This window comes from Tetrao urogallus (genome assembly GCF_951394365.1).
Source record: "Tetrao urogallus genome assembly, chromosome: 8".
Classification (NCBI taxonomy): Eukaryota; Metazoa; Chordata; class Aves; order Galliformes; family Phasianidae; genus Tetrao; species Tetrao urogallus.
This window is the reverse complement of record NC_136821.1, coordinates 16,016,450-16,039,373: the sequence shown is the minus strand read 5'-3', so window position 1 is coordinate 16,039,373 and position 22,924 is coordinate 16,016,450. Positions and strand designations below refer to the sequence as shown.

General features: G+C 35.1%; 2 protein-coding genes across 2 annotated transcripts in view; both read left to right on the top strand.

Moving 5' to 3' along the window:
- Nucleotides 1-8,384: 8,384 nt before the first annotated feature.
- GCG (glucagon) lies at nt 8,385-14,528 on the top strand (the record flags this gene model as incomplete). The annotated part of the gene is made up of 6 exons (XM_079538928.1): nt 8,385-8,482; nt 8,851-9,012; nt 9,823-9,876; nt 11,286-11,423; nt 13,587-13,730; nt 14,504-14,528. The coding sequence occupies 6 exons, from the start codon at nt 8,385-8,387 to the stop codon at nt 14,526-14,528; spliced, it is 621 nt and encodes a 206-aa protein (XP_079395054.1).
- A 7,012-nt stretch (nt 14,529-21,540) lies between these two features.
- LOC306949370 (dipeptidyl peptidase 4-like) overlaps nt 21,541-22,924 on the top strand; it is a gene marked incomplete at both ends in the record, with an annotated part of 37,946 nt that continues 36,562 nt past the window's right edge. The window contains 2 exons of the mRNA XM_079539234.1: nt 21,541-21,546; nt 21,626-21,710. Of these exons, the coding sequence (XP_079395360.1) occupies nt 21,541-21,546; nt 21,626-21,710 (91 nt within the window). The remainder of the gene's footprint in view (nt 21,547-21,625; nt 21,711-22,924) is intronic.

Here is a 22,924-nt window from a genome sequence, read left to right as displayed (position 1 = left end):
ATGCTGCTGTCACTTTTGCTTTACTGTTTTTCATATTGTTATTTTATTTACTTTATAGAGTGCTCTTGAACCTTAAAGCTTTTAGACTGAGCAACCATGTATTTTGATGACCTGGGGAAAATGTTCTAGAATGCTGTGAATGTCAAAAAATTTCAAGCATAAATAACGTATTAAAGTAGCTTGCCTATACTAATAGCAGGTAACAATGCAATCATTCATTAGAAATGATCCAGAGCACTTCTAACCAACCACTGCAGAATCATATGATGATTGAAGTTGGAAAAGTCTTCTTGTCCCACCAAGACTGATTCAGTGGCTCAAGCACAGCCACCTAGAACATGTTGTTCAGGACCACGTCCAGATACCTTCTGAACATCTCTAAGGATGGAGACTCCACAATTTCTTTGAGCAACTTTGCCAGTGCTCAGTCACCTGCACAGTAAAGCTGTTGTGCCAGACAGAACACCTGTTTTCAATTTGTGCACATTGCCTCTCATCCTCGCACTGATCACAGCTGAAAAGAGCCTGGCATCATCTTCTTTACACCTCCCTTTCAGATGTTTATATATATTCCTAAGATCCATACCCCAATTCTCCTTTTCTCAAGAAAAAGTCCTTTTCCTTTCTGCTTTGCTTTCCAATCCAATCACAATCCATGTAAAACCATCATCCAAGACACTTTCTAGGACAATTATTTGCCCCATTCCTTCTCCTTAGTTGAGCCTACAATATTTAACTACAGTTCTATAACAGAATTTCAATATAGTTCAAGGTGAAAGGGCTTATCTTGTGGAATCAAGCTGAAGCTAAGAAAAATATATTTGAGAGTTGGTCTTACATATGAAAAACAATTATGTGTCTACATTGCAAACATAGAGTATGGTATGTAAAAGCCAACTGCAGAACAACTTACTTTAAAATTAAAAAATGGTAGCTTCTCCAAGTTGGTGAGAATCCTTAAAGATTTACTTCTCACCTTAGACCATTTAAGAAGACCAGTTTTCAGAAAATGTTGAGTAATCCACATTTTCTTCTCCCCTTTGAGTAAGAATCTCACACTTGAGATGTCACCTCCAACAGTGAAACTTAGTCTTCAAGTCTGTCATGTAAATGACATATACTAAACACCAAAGTTGAGGTACTGATATTTGCTCTGAATGAAGAAATCGACACAGATAGAGTTGTTTGCAAGTCTGTTTTCCCTAAAAATCCTGCATAACTTTTACAAAATACACAGCTGAAAAGCAATAGCTGCTTTGTTATAGGAGATAGACTGTACATAAACTATAGCAAATCCACTGGTTCCACTACTAATCATTCTCTGACCTCCATTTTCATCATCTTCCCCCTTACTGCTGCTTCACGTATGAATCAATGAGCAATATTATGCAGTATCTATCAATGAACGTACGTTTCTTCATACTTAAACATGGAACTACATTCTTTCCTTCACATGAGATTACTACATCTGCAAAGAAGTCTGAAAATAAAGCAGCATTGGAAGACCAAGTGTAACCTCAGCCAGTCTCCAGAACATGGTTAGTGTTATACTCTTTTTACTTAGCTAACAAGTAAAAATCAGAATGCATTCAATTTTTTCTAGTTTGCCAGTCAGTTCCGATTACAAGGCACAGCTGTTTGGTTTATTTTATAGAGTCTTATGAATGGTCTATATTTAATCTGAATAATTCATAGTATTTGCTAAGAGAGCATTTGGTATTACTTTCAATTACCAATATTGTCTTCTCACAATGTAAAGTAACTAGTACATACTTGACTGGCTCTTCTGCTTGCGCAAACTGATGAAGCTCCATTGATTTCAAATGGAGCAATTCCAATTTGTTGTCAGTAGATAGTGTGGGTTATTTGCATAGTTACAATAACTCTTTCCTGTGAACATGGAGACCCTAAACTAATCTTCCTTTTCAGAAAGCAGCTTCTACTCTCCAGGGTATAGCCATAGAGCTACACACAAGTATATGCATGCATTTTGTGCATGTACAGGCATGTGAGCAACATTTATGCTCCAGTTGCTTTACGTATGTCAGTTTCTACATGTATGTATTGCATCAGTTCCCAGAAGGAGAATGCAGGCCTCTTTTTTGCCTCATTATCATGTAGCAAGGATAGGAAAATAAAAAGGGCTACACATTTCAGCCTCTGTAGTCATGATTGAGAAAATTAGGAAGAGAATGCTTCCTGTGCAATGTAAGAAAGAAAAAGTACCGGGTGTGTAGTCAGATCCTAAGATTCAGCCTCCTCTCTCCTATACTTGATGGTAGTTAATTTCTTTCCTGTACACATCCTGTATGTGTATCACTTGAAAAACATAATCAGGTAGTCATCTTTTAGATGCTAGATGACCTGCTAAATGAGATAGCCCATGTAACAACCTGCTCAGTGAGGTGCACTGGGCTGCTGCCTCATATATTTTTTCCTGAAATCATCCTACTGTAAACAAGAAACATCTGAGACAAGAAAGTATACAAACCCAAATAAAAAGAGCCTGAATCCTGAAGAAGGTAGTATTGTCTCACATTCTGTATTCTCTGTTTAGAAACCTAAGCAGTTGAACTCAACATGCAATTATATTATCTGTGACAATCTATTTCAACAAGTGTTTCATCCTGGTGCAAAATGAAGGTCTAAACGACCCTTTTATCACCATCTGCTGTTATATCAGCGTACTGCAGAGCCAGGGAGCATGCCTGCCTGCAGGAGATGTAAAGTTAATGAAATTCATAGGACAGAGTGCCTTCTAATATTTAGTTCTGGAATTACCACATGACATTGCAGTGTTAAATTGCAAGTAAAAATAATGTTGAGATATGAAGACAAAGTGTCACAGTGAAACTGGCTTCTCAGGAAGACAGCTAGATTTTTTGAGCTTAAGATAGTTTCCTGGTTAATTTTGGCTCTGTGGGCATTATGTCTTCAATATTACACTGCCTAGGAGATGGTAATTCTGGGGCTTTCTTTTCATTTCAAACCAGACTAGGTCTTTAAGTTCTTTACAGAGAGAGTGGTGAGGTGCTGGAACAGGCTGCCCAGAGAGGTTGTGGATTTTTGTGCCAAAATTAACTGATGGTCATTCTACACTGGAATACAGGCTGTTATTTATGTCCAGTGAGATGTCAGCTGTAAATCCAGACCTTTCTTCCTCCTGATCGGAACTGAAACTGAAGTCCTTAATATCTCTGCTTGATGCATAGTATCCTATATATATGATAATAATATTTTGGTTTTGGTGCACTTTTCATTTTAAAAAGAATTATTGTATGTCAGAAAATCCGTAAGGGAAGCTCTGTAGGAATTCCTTGACAGAGGATATCTTGCTTGTTGCTTCACCAACAGGATAAAACACCTGTATTCCTTACTGGTGGGCTTTTTTTTCAGCTGCCAGGGACACTGACAAGATTTGTCAGTTTCTCCTACTGTTGTCACCAGATGGCTCAACGCAGTCTGTGTCAGTGCTGCCCCATCGCAGATATGAGTTTTCCCCCCATCTATTAGTGAATATTTTAGGACCTTGGCAATAGTTGTACAGAGCATACACAAGTATGAAACTCACACCTATATTTTTTATTATAATTATTTCATTGTAGGGAACAGAGATGTGAGCAAAAAGGTTATCTTGTATAAACCTGTAGACCATGGTTTGAAACCCAATTTAAATGGAAGTCTGGCATACAGATCTCTAGTGAGTATGAAATATCATTCAGTAGTGTTGGCATAATTCATGTAAGGATAATCAAGTCTTTTTTTTTGTTAAATTTGACCTGGGCTAGGCTTTGCATAGTGGGTAGCCATTGCTGTAGTGCTTCAAAATAAAAGTGCTTCTTTATGTTCATAATATAGGCATAAGTCTACCTAAAAATTAATGAAGCACTTTGGGGGAGTAATGTTGATTATTATTAATAGCATATTAAATCTTTAAATTTAGATTTGAAATTGATAGCTTCCATTGATGCTACAAATGTCAACAGGCCCAGGATTTTGCTTAAAACTAAGTGTTTTGATTAATTCTAATGTGACAATTCAGAATTTGGAGAAACTTCTGCCTTAATCCTAAGCACCTCTAGCCAACTGTTTACCATCCTAATGCCCTTCTGTTTGATATTTACTTATTTGAACATTGCTACCTTACTCTTTTTGCAAATCCATGTTAGCATTGATGTCATAAAGTAAGCAGAATGAATGTGTGAAATTGCTTGTAAAATCATCAAATAAAATGAATAGCAAATACGATGACTTTTTTTTTAAGTTGGATAAGGAAACTGTCAGCAATGATGCACTCTGGTAATGCTTACTAGAGCTGAACAGTGTATATATATGTCTGTGCAAAAGAGGCAGCTAGGCAGATCTCAGGATCCTCAAGGCTTTCCATAGTTCCAGAAGAGAGAGTAGCAGATCTTTCTACAACTGCTACGTATCACTTCAAAATATAAAAGGTAAGATTTATGTGAAGTACTACTACAATTCATCTGAGAAAGCTGAATGCATTTTCTGAATTGTATCGTCCAAAGATTACAACAGAGATGCAGGATCTTTCAACAAACTGTTGTTTTCCTCTGTGGTTATACTACTTAATGTTTGAAATTAATGGCATCATCATTTAATTTTTTTTAATCTATGGAGTTAGTTTAACAGAATTAATCCCAAAATGAACATCAATTACTAGGATTGCAGAAGCAGTTGAAACGAGGAAAGTTAAGCATGTAAAGATGCAAAACAGGAATTGTAGTAAGAATTTAAATGTGAAATACAAAACTATTGATATTTATGTTTTTATCTACTTCAGGGATAGTTAATGAACATTATTTTTAAAATATTCATTTCTTACAGCTCCCTCCTAAATATGAATCAATATAGATTAACTTAGGAAAATACAAACAAAATAAATGGGTCTATATGGATATTGACTGAAAATTGTCCAAAACAGCTTGTCACCCCAACACCCTACAGATTACCACTCCGTTGCCTTACTTTCAGATTAGTCCATCTCAAAAAATTGTTATTTTCATATCACTGTAGGATCTCAATGGGAAATTTTATAGCATTGAAAAAAAATAAAACCTTTGAAGTTATTTTGCTTATTGTATAAAATTTAATTCAGTTTTCTGGTCTGGACTTCCTTAGCTAAAATGATTGATTGTTTTTTACAGAAATCTCCACATTGCTGCAGATAAATAGATGTAAAGCATATCTATCCAAAACAGTAATACACTAATAATAGAAATAATTGCTATCTGTAATTGTTGCTTCAATAGAAATCTACTTTATTCACTCGTATATTTTCATTTGTAATATTCCTCTTTTTTTTTTTTTTTACTGATGTCATTCCATACTTTTTAAGTTGGAAATGGATACAAATCTGACTTTTGAAAGAATTTTTTTTTTTTTTGAAAATTCAGTAACATTAAGTTAGTATAACTTACACAGTGTGCAGTTGATAACTACAGCAAAATACGTGGGAAAACAAAAAAATCAGTTTGATCAAGAAAATAATATTCATTTCATACTTTCTGATAGCTCAAAGCGAGATCCTTTTGATTAGAAATGTTTTTCATAAGCACTATGAGAAATTAGCTTTAGTTTTCCTGCATCCTAACAGTAGATTCCCTGTGTTTTTCTTTTTATAATAGAATTTTTTTCTTTAAATACGTTTTCTTTAACTTTTAGAAAACTGCTGTTGCTGGTTTGGATTAGAAATGACAAGTGCTAAACTCTGAACAAACTGAACAGTTTCTAAATTTTTAGGAAAATATATTTGACAGAGGTTTAACAGCTAGTCAATGCATTTTAAAATGTTTATTCTATTTCAAGTTTTATACATCACAATAGCTTTTTTGTCTGATATTATTATAAACAGACTGGATTAAAGATGAGGCTATTTCTTTCTCTCCGTTTCAGTGTCTTAGGTTTATGTCTAAACTTTAACATGATTTAACAGCGGTACAAGCAGTAGTAAAGTATATATCCTGTTCTAGTTTTTCAAATTAAGTAAAAGTATACTAGTTAGTTTGTATACCATTACACATGGGAAATTTACTTATGTATAGTGCAATATCTGGACTCTATTTGGTGTCTGGGCTAACACATTTGTAGCTGTGTCAGCTAGCATGACGGTAGCTACACAGAAATCAAGCCGTTTTTGTGATCATAGAGAATAATCTCCCTAAGAATAAGCCAGAGCTTCTGTTGTGTCCCTGAAAGCCTATGAAATGTGAATTTATGCATTCTTTGGGACTAACATTGGATGTCAGTGTTGCACCACCAAATTACAGCTCCAACTGAAATAGCAAAAAGAGTTTGATATAATAGTTAAGATTATAATAGGACTGAATGATTACATGTCCACTCCATTATCTGTTGTTACTACAGGTATGTTTTATGGAGATGTAGGAAACAAATCTCATATATGACAGCATTACAAAAGCATTACAAAAGAAACACATTACACACAGTGTGGGGGGGAAAAAAGGTACAGTCAGTAGCTCCTGATAGAGACAAAGAAATCGACTCCTTTGTTTAATATAATAAAATCCACCAAGAAGTCTTATGTTCATCAATTTATTTTCCCATTTTTAATTCAGATTTAATTAAGATTTTGGATGACTAAATATTTTGATATTGGCATTGAGGTATTGAAGCAAAATAGCCTGAATTCCTCCAGGCATTGTATGTTTAAATCCAACCTATTATGACAAGGCATAGAGAATATATGTATTTTCTTTCAAATTGAATTTACACATCAAATTATCAGAGCTGGAGAAGTTTAGTGCAGATTACATTTAGCGGGAATGGTGTTTATAGCTGGGTCCTATTATACCACCTATGACTTTACTTCAATGCATTCATCTTTCCTATTTCACTTTGTTTTTCAGACTGTAACATAAAATTCTATAGGAAGATTTCATGGATAGCAGAAGGGCTTCGTCAAATAGCCAAGTATCAGTCCAAGTTCGTGATAATGATGAAATTATTTCTAGTGACATTTTGAACATGTGAATTCAGGAATATTTACTATTCATTATTCAGTGATTTAGCATTTACTCCTTGAATGAATTGTGTGTTTGAAAGCACCCAGCCACATTTTAAATCAGTTTCCTTGTTTATACAGCCATTCCACAAATTTAAGTGATCAAAACATCGGTGAACAATAAACAATACTTACGAATTTTGTAAGCAGATTTCCTTTCATTTCCCGCTTACACAAACAACGTCAGTGCTTTTCAGACTACTAAACTATTGTAGTCCATTTTGCCAGAGTTAGTAAGACCCAAATGAAAAGCATTCATTTTATAAACACTTTGCCCCACACAGGATTATGTGTCAACTGAGCTATTAATATATTAAATAATGAAAATCATGGCACCTAATTAGAAAATTTGATTATGCTTTTTTTGCAATGGTGACAATTCAATAACAGTTTCAACTGAACTACTTACATGAGTAAACCAGTCACTTACTCAAATAAGACACAGCTTGGCTGTAAATCACCAGTACATTTGTAAATAAAGAAATATAATAAATTACATTGTATAATCTTACAATAAAGTCACTGAGTCTTGAAAATATTAGAGTGCTTGTGATAACAATGTACCCATTTCTTTTGTGTGACTAAAGTCAATAGAATGACCTAAAACAGTAAGATTTATTCCTGGAAGACAGTATTTTCTTCTTCGAGTTGTTAACATTAAGACAAAGTATATAGACTAAATCTTGTATATCCCATGAAACCCCATAGTAGAAGTGGTTAAGCAAAACAGAATATTGTGTAAAGATGCAAGAAGCAGAGTTTGGAATATCCTGCCATAAATTGTTAAGCCATTGTGAGGCTTAATTTTTTTCTAAGTAGTCACCTAATAATATGCCATTTACTCAAGAGGTCTACTGGTGCAATATGTGTTATTTCCAAAAAGTAACAAAGTTAAATGAGTGTTACTGGTCAGAAAGAACAAGGAGCTGCTGATACCACAGCTTTCCTGACAGAAATTTGCTTTACTTTGTCTCTACTAAAGGAAAAAGGAGAAGTCATATCACTGCCCTAGTTTTGCAGTAAAACAATGTTGTGGAAATAGATACAATGCTTGCCATCAGCAGAACTTTAAACAAAGGACATAAGGACCTTTTACAAAGGATACATCTACTCTCAGCTCACCTTACTATCCTGAATACAGAATAAAGCTTAAAGACTAGAGCAGAAACAACATTTTTTGAATGTCTGCCCAAGGCACATTAGACTCCATTCATTACACAGGATCTCGATTTCTTCAAGTTTAGATCAGAACTGATGATATTTCTTTCTGATGTAATTGATTCAGTGATAAGTAAATAAGATTACATATTTCTTTATTGCCTTATTTCTATTTTGACAGGCAATGAAAATGAAAAATATTTATTTTATTGCTGGACTCCTTTTAATGATAGTTCAAGGCAGCTGGCAAAATCCTCTTCAGGATACGGAAGAGAAATCAAGGTAAATTCTTTAGATCAAACCCCTAGAAACCCTTAGCCTGAACTTTGCTTTCTTATTCCTCAAAGCAAAGCATATCATGATTTATAGAAAGTACTTAATCTACCGTTGGAACTGGTAAAAGCTTTTAATGTTGCAAAGTGTGGCACAGTAGTTTTTGTTATTTTAAATAATAGTGCTATTGTTTCCAATAAACCTTGTAAAATGTGCAGTATCCAAGCTACAATATTGTTTCATTTTACTAGCCTGCTAACAACCAAAAATATGCCACTTTTTTTCACTTCATAAATGATATTGCTAAAAGAAATGTTAGTACACCTGTAGAATGTACTGCAGCTATTGCCAGATAACAACTTCTAAACTTTTCTTAGATCATTCAAAGCTTCCCAATCTGAACCACTAGATGAATCCAGGCAGCTGAATGAAGTAAAGCGTCATTCACAAGGCACGTTCACCAGTGACTACAGCAAATACTTGGACAGCAGACGAGCTCAGGATTTTGTGCAATGGTTAATGAGCACTAAAAGAAATGGGTAAGAGTTTTTGGACACATTGCTCTATCCATGCTGATAAAATAGCCAAAAATATGAATGAATTCAATTTCTTTATTTCAGCTTCCTGTCACAGACCACATGTAATCCTCAAATTACTAATGTACTTAGAGAAAATTTATATAGAACTTTAATGTGTTATTAGAGATGTACATATGTACAACATTATTAAAAACTGATTGGATAAATTAGGCATAGTGTCATTATATTATCTAATTTGTGATCTAAAATGAGACTGTATCTCTACCTTTTTGGGACAGATACTTCATTCACTGAAACAAATTTCAATATGTACAAGGTACACAAATATTGGGTAAAAATATAGCCGATGAGCCTTAATAGAATTTTCTGCCTGTGGTTGCTTTAATCCTGAAGTTTCATTTGTGAAAAGTGAGCTGAGATTAAGCTTAATCGATGAATGGTTTGCAAGTGTTCTTTTGAGGCATGAGCTGGCATGGTTTTCTGAAGGTACAGTTTGTTTAAACAAAGGCTAACATGAATAATGAAGTAGCAAGTAATTCTATGCTCTGCATTCTGGAGAAGATCTGCCCACAGAATAAAAAAAATCTGTTATATTAATCTTTTAAATCACTGTGGAAATCTTTAAAGTAATCATTTCTAGAGACAGTATTAATTTAAGTACATAAGACTAAAAATATTTATAATGTTCACCCATCATTCATTATTGTTTATGATAATATATAGATAATGACCAATAGAATTTTATCAGCTCATTCATGCTCTGCAATGTACTGCTAATAATGATCTAATGGTTGTGGAATTCCCCTACAGCCAACAAGGACAGGAGGACAAAGAGAATGACAAATTCCCGGACCATCTCTCAAGGTATTCTATTTACTACAATATTATTATTCAAAAAAAGTTGAGTTAATTTTCTGTTAAAAAAAAATAAACTGATATTCTCTAAAATGTTAACAAAATCAGAGAAATACTTATAAAAAGAAATTATGCTACATCTGTTCTTTTCATGAGGAAAGAGAAAACATCTGTTTTTCATGTCTGTACATGTGTGCTTTTGCTATGTGCAATGACTTCAAAATTGCAATAGCATGAGAATAAGACATACCAGGAAAACATATCCCAAATAATAGAGGAGAGTAGAGTAGAGAATGAGGCTGGAAAAAAAAAAAAGAAAGAAAGGAAAAAAAGAAAACAAAACAATTTGGGCTGAAGGCTTAAATTTTGTTTCCTGTGATTCTAGAAGAGAGGTCGAGGGGTTGGAAATTTGAAAATAGCAACAACCACAACAACAAATCTCTGTTTGCCAAATAGATAGAAATACTTAGATTTATTTTTTCTTTTGTCAGAAAATCCAGAGGATTAAAATAACCCTTCTGCTCTAAATGCTGTCAATATAATACTAAATCTTTCAGCTTCAGAAACAGCATATCTTTACAAAATTAATGTTTTATCACAAATGTTTCAAACTCTAGTTAAATGCTGATGGAAAGTGCAGATGGTACGAAATTGGGAAGAATGGTGAAATCTCAGGAAGACAAAAAAATTATACAAAACGCTAACGGCCCTGAAAATTTGGCAGAAATCAGCAAACTCTGAAATAGAAATTCAAGGGAACTTTTCATGGGAAAATATTCCAAAACACGTCTATTTCTCAATGCAGCTTGTCTTCCTAAGGGTCAGTGTGACATAATTTTGCTATAAATTAGAGAAAGAAGCAGGGGTAGGATTGGGAAGAAATTTCTTTTCTATTAAGCTAGAGTTTATCAAGTTTGAAATTTGAAATTGTTCCAAAATTATTACTTTGTTGAAAACAATGGATATTCACAAAACAATTCAAAATGATGCAGAGTAACGTCTCAAAAATAAAAGTCTGAGGAGTTTGGCTGAGAAATAATGAAGATGAGCACAGAAGGAGTAGCTTAATGGAATTTTTAGTTACTGCAGTTAGAGGTAACAAAAAGTATGTCTGTAGAATATGGTGGTCTGCTGTGCTGAGCTAATTTACCTAGCAGAAGATCTTTCCGATGCAGTTATACATGCTTTCAGTATCTTATTTTTTTACAGCTAGTTCAGTTAACACAAAACTGTACTGTGTGTAGCATATATGTTGCTTTCAGAACTGGAAAATGAAAATATCAAGAGTAAAAGAGAAGCAAAGAAAAACTCTCTCTCTGATACAGAATGTTTAGTGGGAAATTTAAATTATTAAATGGTAAAAAAATAATAAATGATAAATAATGATGTCTGATCCTAGACTATTGCTCCTCTTTCAGCAATGCAATTTCCAAGCGTCATTCTGAATTTGAGAGACATGCTGAAGGCACCTACACCAGTGATATCACCTCTTATTTGGAAGGTCAAGCTGCCAAAGAATTCATTGCTTGGTTAGTGAATGGACGAGGAAGAAGAGAGTAAGAATCCATCCATTCCTATTATTAAATTTTGCTTTGCTTTCAAGGTTAGAAATCAAATCTTATGAAATCATGATGTATTTTTGATCATTTCTACTGTACTTCACATTTTCCTTTTGTAATAGAAGATACTGTGTGGCTGTTAGACTACCATCTTAAGTTATTAAGTTCAAGCATAGATTGAAATAAGCATGTTCAATATACTGTTACACTCTGAAAGGTCAAATTATATTTAAGGTCAATATATCTAAAACTAAACCAGAGTTTCCTCTAATTATCACCTTTTCCTCATCATATAACATTGCTTACAGTCTCCTTAACTGTCACAGAAATGAGTCATGTTAGTGTCATCTTAAATTTCTTTCTCTTTTTCTCTGCCTTTGTAGTCAGTCATTCTCTCTGTAATATTTCCAAGATTAAATTTGTACCAATGTCACTGCCACCACAGCCATTTTCCATGCTCTGGTGATCATTCCCAGCAGTTACTAATGTCTTCTTTTGCTCTACCTATTATCTGCAAAGTCTCCACAAATTATAGCATCAAAAATAACCATAATTTCCTACTGCTGTCCCTTATTTTCCTTTTTAAAGCATCTTTATTTCTTTTGCTATACTTCACAGTTTCCAAGACTCAGCTCCATAGTTTTGATTCAGGTACATCTCGGATTTTTTCATTATCTTGCTCTCCATATATTCAGTGCAGATTTCTCAAACCTATTCACTTCACTTGCTCACTCATGACTTTGTACCTTTTTCATAATAGACTTACTCTTGGAACAGCCTTAATTTCAGGCACTTTCTGTCTTATCACCATTCCAAGCCAGTGTGGTTAGGGGCTACATCATGCACATGCCACTCACTACCTTTTAACTGTTCTGTACTTTTTTGTGCCTTTAGACTGTAAGCTCTTCGGGGCAGGGATTTCAGTTCATCCCATTATTATGTTTTGCTAGCTGTAAAGTACTATGTAAATCTCTCATATTATCTAAAAATAATAAATAACAGCAACAATAAAATATAATCTGTAAGACAAGATTGTGTGTTGTAGTCAAGGAAGACTAACTAGGTAAAAGTAAATTTTGAAAATAATGATGAAAAAACAGTGCTAAGTAAATGAGATCAAGCTATACAGATAAAGGAAAGGCTGGTGCCACTTCCAGGTGATGTTCAGATCTGCAGCTGTTTGTTCTGTTATATTTTATTTACATGAGCAGAGATAGGTTATTTTAGTATTTATAACAAATAGAGATTACAACTGAGTTCTGATGACCTGAGTTTAAAAACCTGGACAAGCAATTACATACATAGCAGCCTCCTACTTCCTAGTATTTAGTACTATTTGCAGTCAGACTTGAATGTAGCTTTTCCTAAAATTAGTACATTAAAAAAAACAGTTTGCCTGTCACTGATCCCAGAACACAGTGTGCCTCAATCAGCAAACCTCATTGGAACCTAGAAAAATTTTCCTTAATTTGATGGTTTGAAACAAGCTTTCTAAATAAACTACTTGGTAAACTGGCTTTCCAGTGGTCAGAAATGGATGCATCAAGATTTGCAATAGGATTCCAAATAAAAAATTCTATTGTGCAACAAAAAAAGCACGTAAATTTAATACAGATATTTGAATTCAGTTATTTCATCCCCCCCAAAAGCAGCTGCTTTTACTGTTTAAATACCTATGCAATATAACTGTAAATATAAAACTAGGACTTCAAGAGTCAAATGGAAAAATCCATATGAAAATTCTACTGTAATATTTTAGTAGTGATATTTCTTTTAAAAAATGATTCTTCGTAAATCTGCTGTGAGTTTTATTGACGCCTAATTTACTTGGCATAGATGGTGTTGACTTTAGTTACGTTTTTGCATCTATAGCTTTCAAAGAAAATCCATGAAAAACACTGAAGAGGAATCTAGACTAGAGGAAGTCTAAAGGAAGAGTCCTTTCTGGTGAAGGGAGAATCTGATGCTTTCTTCTGTTAAAATAATGCTTCGTAAGATGTTCTGATATGCTTCATGCTATGCAGAGCCATAACATCTGGTTCAACCTTTAACCTTTTAAAATAAAAGGAAATTTTCAGTAATTAAGGACCTGTAGTAAGGCCCTTTTATCAGTTTTTGCTTTGGACTTACAAATTGTTTCATAATTTCTTTCCTTTGAAGTTTCCCAGAAAAAGATTTAATGGCTGAAGAAATGGGCCGAAGACACGCAGATGGCACTTTCACAAGTGATATCAACAAAATTCTGGATGATATGGCTGCCAAAGAGTTCCTAAAATGGCTGATTAACACAAAAGTTACCCAAAGGTGCCTGAATTTTGATCATATTTATCTTAATATATTGGGTTTTTTAAATGTATTTGTCACACACAGTGAAAATACAACTCACTTTTCTCTTAAGTAAGAATACATGTAACAGTGTTACAAACTCTACATTATAGACAGCGCTGAACAAGGGTATGTTGCTCTAAAGTGTAGCCATTCCAAAAAGCAACTTAAGAACCACTCTTTAATTTCTTTGTATATAGGCAAACGCTGCTGGGAGAAGTGCATTTTCTATCTGAGCTCTATAAACAGGTTAATATTTGAGGGTTATTTGTTGACACTAACAAAGCATTTCAAAACTAACGCAATGTCCACTTAAGGCACATGTGTAGGCCAGATTTTCTAAAATATTGTGTGTCCATTGCAAAAATTTATTAACTTTGCCTTTTGACTCCTAAAGGACCTCAAATCTCTAATTAAACTCAGAAATATGAAACAGAAAAAAAAAAATGTATAGTTAAAACATGGATTTGAATAACAATTTCATATTTTTGTGTTTGTTTATGGTTAAGCACTGAAATAATTAATTTAAGAAAGTCATCTATTTGAAACCATTTAAAATCTTTTCCTTTAGGAATAGTTTTCAGTCTTTTATTAGAGAAAAGCATTAAGGAATTTGTGGAAATAATATCTGCTAATTCTTAACAAGAAAAAATATATTTCATGCATATGATGCATAAGTGACAAATCTTGTGAGATTTATATTATGTCTAATCACTTTTTTTTTCTTTTTTCTTTTTTTTTTTTTTCTCCAGAGACCTTTTGGGAGAATATCAATAAGAATGCAGGATAAAAATGGGATAAATGAAGATCTTCACTGCCTGAATTGCCAGCTACAAAGAGATTCTGAAATCTATATTGTCATTTACATTGGGTGTAACAAAGCTATGTCACCTTGCATGCCAGGAAATAATTGTAGTTTCATTTAATGTTGCCAAAGGATTATATATGGAATACCTATCATCTAAGGGATGGTTATCAAAATAGCTTTAAGATTATGAAAGTTCCACTTCTTTATATTTTCCACTTATTTGGACTGAAATAACTCCATTTATATTTACTTATGAAATTATTTTTCTAAAAATTGATTTATGCACGCAAATGATTCAATCACCAGTTATTATCTAGGGCTGGCAGCTGTAAGTGTCTGAAAAGTGAGTATCCCTGTTGAAACCTTTGTTATAAAAAGGCTAAGCTTTAAGGATATTAAATAATAGCCTTAAATAAATTTTTTCAAGCTTCTTTTCTGTTGACTTTTTGTCTGTACATCCCTTTTGTCTGTTTCCACTCAATTTTATTTTATTCTAATGTTATTGTCACTGAGATCTTTGGAACTGGCTTGTTCAGAATGATAAAACAAAATGAGCATTTTGTCAATTTTTCTCTATTATGATTTTATGAGAAAAACTGTATAAAGCTTGATTGTACTTAGTTAAGAAAGAATAATGTATGATGAAGGTAGAGATGGAAGCAAGACTGAACAGTATTCATTAGCATAAATGGCTGTTTCTCAGAAAATTAGGAGGACAGATTTGAAAAATATTAACTAAAATTTACATCATTAATAGTGGAAACTCTACCATCTAATACTGTCAAGGCTTACAAAACTGCTGAGTAAAGCCAACTCAAATGGCCCTGAGATCATTCTAATAATCTGTGTTATAGTCTTTTCTTCCTTCCTCCTACAAAAAGTACTGTATCCATCACCTCTTGCAGTTAACAACATTACACTGAAACTTGTAAGAACAACTATGGTTTTAGTAACTTATGCCTTCTCCATTATGTTCACAGAACACTTTGCCTGCAGATCTCGGTGTTTCTAGCATTTACTTTCAATTGGCCAAGATGTGTTTTTGTGTGTATGGCTGTAACCGCAAATAAGTCAAATAACTGCAGGTGCTTCTATGCATCTCTTCTTATTAGTCCTCAACCCCTTTTTCTTCCCTTGTCATAGTAGCAGTATGCCAGGTATACATACTAAAATGTATCAGAGCAGAACTGATCACACCCAAATTAGTTCTTGCAGATTTTTGACAGCAACATTTATCCAACCTAAAGCAGTTAGAGCTCAGTAGAACTGTGCCGTATTAAAGACTCAGACTTATATATAGTTGGATCCATATAGTCTAGGCTGAAATGGTACAAAAATTTAAATCTTCTATTTCTATAAACTGAGCAAATGTCTTTAATGTGTTTTATTCTGTTCTGCAGAAGACATTTATTGCTCTGAAGGACAAGGTTCCAGAGTTACAAGCCCACTTACTTGTGCTGTCTGTCACCAGTGTATTTGAGCACCTCCTGATGATCGCTTTGTCAGCTATGTAAATACTGCTTTTCCATATGTTTATAAAATTTTTAGATGTTTTTAAGGACAGAAGGGTATAAATAATTTTCTCAAAGTTATGCAGTTTGTTCGGAACACAGCAAAAATATTTACATTCTAATTTTCTGAGTCCCAATCTAGAGCATGAATCAGAAGTCAGATGAAGTTGAGCACGTTCCAGCAGTTCCAAATACAAGCTTAGCAACAGGACTAGGACTTACGCTTATCCTGAAATCACAGAACAAATTCAGTTGGGGGAACGAATGAGGTATGTGCTGAATATCTCTTGTACATGCTAGACATAATCAAGTGAAAGGTATAAACCTAAACATGTAGCAGCCACTTCCTCAAAGATTCTGTAGTAAACACCACTTATCCATGTCTTCAGGCTCAGAGGGAGCAGAATAGTTGCAGCAGTCAAGCCTACAAGTAGTCAAGCCTACAGAGAATTGTTATTTATATTCTTGTCTTGATTTTGTGCTCTATAGTATGGGAGAGAGGATCTAGGTATTACATGCTATGAATGGTGCATTTGTAGAGAAAAACAGCAATTTTAGAGTGGCCCTGAAATTCCTTGCAAATAATAGATGTTCTTTGAAGTCTTCAGACAATGAAGTAACAGCTGTCTGTTATAATTTTGGTTGTGTTCCCTGTGGTGCTACTGCTTGTGTGAGGAGGCCTCAATTTGCTGTCAGCAAATAAAGGAAGGCAAGTATGGCTGCCAAAGTGGATCTTGTTCAACAGGATGTTTCAGAATTACCTACAGGGCTACACCCTCATCTACTCTTAGAAACATTGATCTTCCTTTTCATCCTCTTTATTCGAGGACCAAACTGCATACATCTTTCTAAAATCAAATGTTCTGGTGTGTACAAGGGGTCTTCATTGGTAAGCTATAAAAGATGATGCCATTGTAATGCATCCCTACTTTATACTTAAAGTTTTATATGAGCTTTAAGTATACTAAAAGAGTTAGGATATGGGTTCCATTTTATGTGAAATACATTGTAAATGCATCATAAATGTAGATTACAGTGCAAAAACAAACAAACAAACAAAAAAAAAAAACTTCTTTTGTTTTTATTCACTTATACACTTCATACTGACTTCTTCACTCTATTAGAAAACCGAACCTTCCACCTTCTTTAAGTTGTATGAAAATAGTACCAATGATGTTTTGGTACTCTATCGTTTTTACTCTATTGTGTAAGTGTGGATTCAGAAGTTGTGTATTTTAATCATTTGTATTTGGAGTCCTCTGTGTCTCTGCACATGTGCTACCCAGAACTTCCAAGTGTCCTTATATTAAAAAGTTTTCCCAGTTTTACCTTCTTCATTAACTGCATTTTAGATACTGAAATATGCAGCATCCTTCCTATTCCATTCCATTTTCTAAGTATCTCAAAATATAAGCACATTCAAGAGCAACAAGAGAATTAATTGGAATTAAATATCTAATTTCAATTTGATTTTTTAAATCTTTTTTCCTCTAAATAAAATAAAAATATAATTGAGATACAATAGCCACTTAGCTGTGCACTGCAAACATGTGGCAAGAATCTTCAGTAGCTAGGAAATTCTTTTTAAATTATTTATATACTCATTATAAATTTGAAAGAACTGAATGACAGGTGCTACTAGACACACTGAAATGCTTGTCCTACTAATATAACCACAGAAAAGAAGTTTTTTGGATTTTTTCTTATTTCCTTTTCTGATTCATAGTTACTCTCTCTTCAAAATCCTCTCAAACAGAACCATTGTAACAACGAATTACCAAACTGTCTTTATGCCATTTCAGATTCAAAATGTAAAGAAACAAAAATAAATTCCTGGGAAACAAATCATACATTTGCTATCAAAAGGCACTTTACTCAAAAGTAGAGCTTGAACACTATAGTGTAAGCAGCACTCATACCTTCCCTTCATCACAGCACATTTGAAGGGAGCCCTGAAGTTAGTGTAAAACTTTTTCCAGCACTTCATTTGTGGCCTGTAGCTGCAGATTGAGACACTGGAATACATCATTGTTGTGTTTGTAAAAGTCTTTATGCATTTTAGTCCCAAAAAATATTTGTTTTGTTCTGCAGAACAGAATGTTTTTATTCCCAATTTTCCCATTGGAGCTCTTCAGATTTTTAGAGGGAAGATTGGGATAAATAAACAGAGTTAGAATAAATCCTTGAGGTTTACGAAGGCTGGAAATCTGAAGGAGACATTCCATCTGGTGTACCAACCAAGCGTTTAGGAAAACTATCCTTCAGGATAAAAGCTGTATTTTGCTTCCTTCTAGTAAGTAGCTCTTCTTCATTATCCAACTTGCTTAACTGCATTCTTTATGAATGCAGCATGCTGAACAGCTATGATTTGTCAGGTTTTATTGTGTAGCAGCCACTCCTGGATATTCATTTCCATAATCTCTTGGCATCATATTCACACATCTCTGATTTCAGAAGAACCCCATGATATAAAGGAATTTTAATCACTTGGCTGGAGCCATTTTTTGAGTCTCAGGCTTCCACAAAAGACCATCCGACAGGGTATCCAGAAGCACCATTACAAACATTACATCCCAGTGACCTCTGGTACTTTGATCATAGTAGAGGAATTTGAGATTCTTAAAAGTTGTCAAGAATCAGTACTTACTATTATTACAACTAAATGGAAAGCATATCTTTCTATCTTTAATCTTAATGGATAATTCATGTGGTTCTTAGTATAGAATCTGATCTCACAAACTTCCCTGGCACAACAGAGCCAGAAATGCTGTAAATTATTAGACATCTTGGTCTAGATACATATAGCCTGATTTCCAGTTCTTTAAACTTGTGTGCCCACTGAAAATATCAGAAGGCATATGTCAGTGTAGGTCTTTCTTAAAATAACCACTGAGAAACACTAAAAGCTTGCAGATAACCTCTCAGTACATTGTTAAACTGCAACTTGCCAACAGAAAGCTCGGTACAATTCAGATGCATTCTATCACAAGACTGAGATTTTACTTTGACTGCACTACACTACAGTATTTATATGTTTTGAATATAGAAAACAAAGAACACTTTGGCTAAATTATATGTGTTTTGACTCATGTTCACTGTGAAAATGAAAATTCACTTCAGGGTTTTGGCTTATTTTTGTGGGTTTTTTTTCTTTATTGTGAACAAGATGAGTCAGGCACTTAATAACACAGTACACCAGGCAGTTACTGAATATTCAGATGGGCTTGTAAGACTTCTGAAACTCTGATCATACATCTCACAACATACATGTGGTACTAGTTTGAAATTTAAAGTAAAAAACTGTAACTGTACTTTGTAACAGTCCACTGTGGATTCATTTATACACAGAAAATAGTGTTAAGCAAACTGTGAATTTGCAGCATGTAAGATACAACTTGTAAACTTAAGCTGAGCAGCATGGAACTATTGACATATCACACTAATAGTATTCCTAAGGCAAACTGATATAGCTAGCACCAGTTTATTTCATAGTTAGTTGTAACTACTACCTTCAAGGAGAGCAGTATATAAAAACGAGCATAGTGCAAACTTACATCCAGCTAATGTCTATTACTTTCCATGCCTGCCAGCCATTAATGTCTGTGTCTAACATAACAAGTTGTTAGCTCGGTTCCAGATACAGATTATGAAACAGAGCAAAATATTAAATGCTGTGCTCAGTGTACAGCTTTATTCTGACAAGTATTTTGCAGGCAAGACTAAGAATGTTGTCTTCTTCGGTCTCATGTCTCTTCTTCTTATTTCAGTGGATCACATACTTTTCTGTTACACTTTCAAAGCAGTAAAATACTTGCATCCTTCTCTGGTAAGTGCTAGTGCTATGCAAATAGAAGGGGAAAAAGCTAAGATGAACTGAAACAAAACCACAAACCTCACTACTTAATAAGGACTTGGGGGGGAGGATGTGTGCTAAAATTCTCCTTTTAAAATATTTTCTAAAATCCCACATCTTTCTATTTGGTGATGCTCTTTTTTTGAATGAACAAATGCTTTATGCTTTTATTATCTCCAGGCATTTCCGGTACTTTCCTGCAGTGTGTTGTACTACTCCAATACAGACTCAAAATTACTCTTAGAAATATGAAGCCTGTTCCAAAAGTAATGCCTTCTATTTTATTATTATGTTGTACCAAAACAACAGAGGTGGATGTTGGCAGTTTGGCAGTAGAGACTGAACCTTCCCAGTAATATTCCATTACATGTTGTTGCCATGTGACAGATGCCTGCAGAGGGGCAGTCTGACAAAATGGCGTCTGACATGGAAGAGCATATGAAGCAAAGGTGTGGAATTTTATTTCTCCATGTGGAAAAAATGCCCATCAGTGATATTCATTGGTGCTTACTGAATGTTTGTGCACACCAAACAGAGGCTTTGAGCACAGTGAGGTGATGGGTAGTGCATTTCAGCAGTGGAAACAGCAATGACAGTGGGGCACGTCTGCTAGTGAAGATATTTATAATTACAGTACACAGGTACAGTACAGTACACAGTACAGTACAGTTCATTGCTGGTAAAAATGTATAATTCATGGTTGTGGTTGTATTGAGAAAATAGCATTTTGTAGCTGAGAATTTGCCCTATCAGATAGTATTATTATGCTTTATATATATGTTGTGGTTTTCATGGAATTAAATGGAAGGCATTACTTTCGGAGCAACCTATGCAGAATTGTCTGATGTAATAAACCAGGGTTTTCTTCAGAGCTAAACTTCAAACTTTCATCCTATCACATACTTCTGTTTTCTGTTCTTGATTTCAGCTTTTATTTTGCAGCCTTGCACTGCCTTTCATGCCAGCAGTGGTACCAAAGAATTCAATATAAACCCTTCTTTGCTGCAATTTTGTCAGTATTTCTAGGACTTGATTGTCAAAGAAAGTAGTTTAAAGAGCAGAAACTCGAAATATTGCCCTTATTAAACCATTAGGAGCTTTGCTATTAGCGTTTCAGGCATTTTACTTGAGGGAACACTGTGTGGGCGTTATCTGATTTCCTTCAAAAATACTTTATGTGTCAAGTGTCCTTCTTCTCTAATGTACATCTTTGTCCCCACGCTCCAAGCGTTTAAACTGAAGGACGGGGGGTGGGGGGAAGTGGGGAAAAAAAAAAAAAAAAAAAAAAAAAAAAAAAAAGAAAAGAAAAAAAAAAAAAGAAAAGAAAAGAAAAGAAAAGAAAAGAAAAAGAAAAGAAAAGAGAAAAGCACGGGAAGCTGCAGCGCCGGCTGGAGCAACGAGATCTTGCACAACTGTCGAGCGGAGTTCTGCCGATGCTCGCTTGCTGCAGGCGGTAACCGTCCCCGGGCCACGCTGCAAAGCGCCCCGCGCCGCCCCAGCCGCGTGCCCGCTGGCGGCAGCGCCTCGAAACGGGCCGTTGGCGAGCCCTTCCAGCGCTCAGAGCAGCCGCCCCGCCCCGCTCGCAGCCGCACGCCGCGTTCTGCGAGCTGCTGCAGCATGAAGGTGGGTGAGGGAGAGGCAAGGGTCTGGGCTGCCCAGATCGGGTGATGGGCGGCGGTCCTGACGGGACTTCTCTTTACAGACCCTGCTGAAGTGGTTGCTGGGACTCGTGGGGGTCGCCGTTGTCATCACGGTGATCGCCGTTCCGCTGGCTCTGCTCACTGGCGGTAAGTCCCCGGCGGGGCCGGGAACGTGGGGGTAGCACCGCTGCAGTCACCGGGGCTTGGTCGGTGTTGAGGGGTCTGCAGCCGTGAAGCCCAACTCTTTGTGGGGGGAAAGTTTTGTTGAAAGTTTGTGCTTGAGCGTACTTTAGAGCCGGTGCTCACGAGTCCTCTGAAACTGGAAAGTGTTTCGTCAAGGAGCTGCTTCATCTGGGAGAATGGGGGCTGTGAGGGAAGAAATTAAAAAGTCACTTAATTTCTATGCAAATTTAGGAACTACTAGTCGTGTCATCAAATTCAGCACTTTTTTTCCCGAAAATCTGCAAAACGGCAATAAAAAGCCAATTGCGGTACTTCTAGGGTGTATTGAAGAAATAAAATTGTATTCTAATTTGCTTTGTCTGCACAACTTCTAGTTTATTAATGTTTGTTGAGTGAGATTATACACACTGTGTTACAGAGGTCAGAAAAGTAGGAAAAGATTTGGAATGCGTTTTTGGACTCTGATCAGTTTGTACCTTCCAGGTTGATATTGCAGCTCTGAATTGTTAATCTAAAACAGCATTAAATCCTCATCCAGCACCACATTGCTCCTAGCTGGTAGGGCACAGCTGCAGGTTAATCCCCCTCATTATGTTTTTATGATTAACAGCTGTGCAGGCAGGAGCTGCGCAGTTCAGCACTGTAAACTCTAAGGAAACAAAGTATTTTGTAGAGCAGACCTTTGGTGGCCTTATGTTTGTAAAATAGTTGCCCATAGCAAGAAGATAGAGTTGTTGATTTCTTTTTCTAAACATAGCAATGGTTTACGTGCATAGAAAGTTCTAGTGTTTAAGTCGATTAAAGAGGCAAAATTTGCGTCATTGTACTGTTCACATGGTATAATTTACATTAAAATATTTTACAGTTCTTTTCTGTAATTAAGAATATCACAAAATAGAAAACAGTTTTTCATAGTCTGGGTATCTGAAGTCCAGGTATCTGAGTTTCTTATTACCTGAGCAAAAGCTTGCATCAATATCTACTAATTCTTCATTTTGCTAGATTTTGCTGCTTCATTTTGGTAGATGGGGCTGCTTTTTGCCAGTTATCTTTAAAAAAAAAAAAAAAAGCAGATTTCTGAAGTGACTTCAAGTTGAAGAAGTGAAGAAGTTGGGAATTGCAAGAGAAAGAGTCTTGTTAGCTTCTCAGGTGCATGTGTGCATTCTAATGCAACGCCT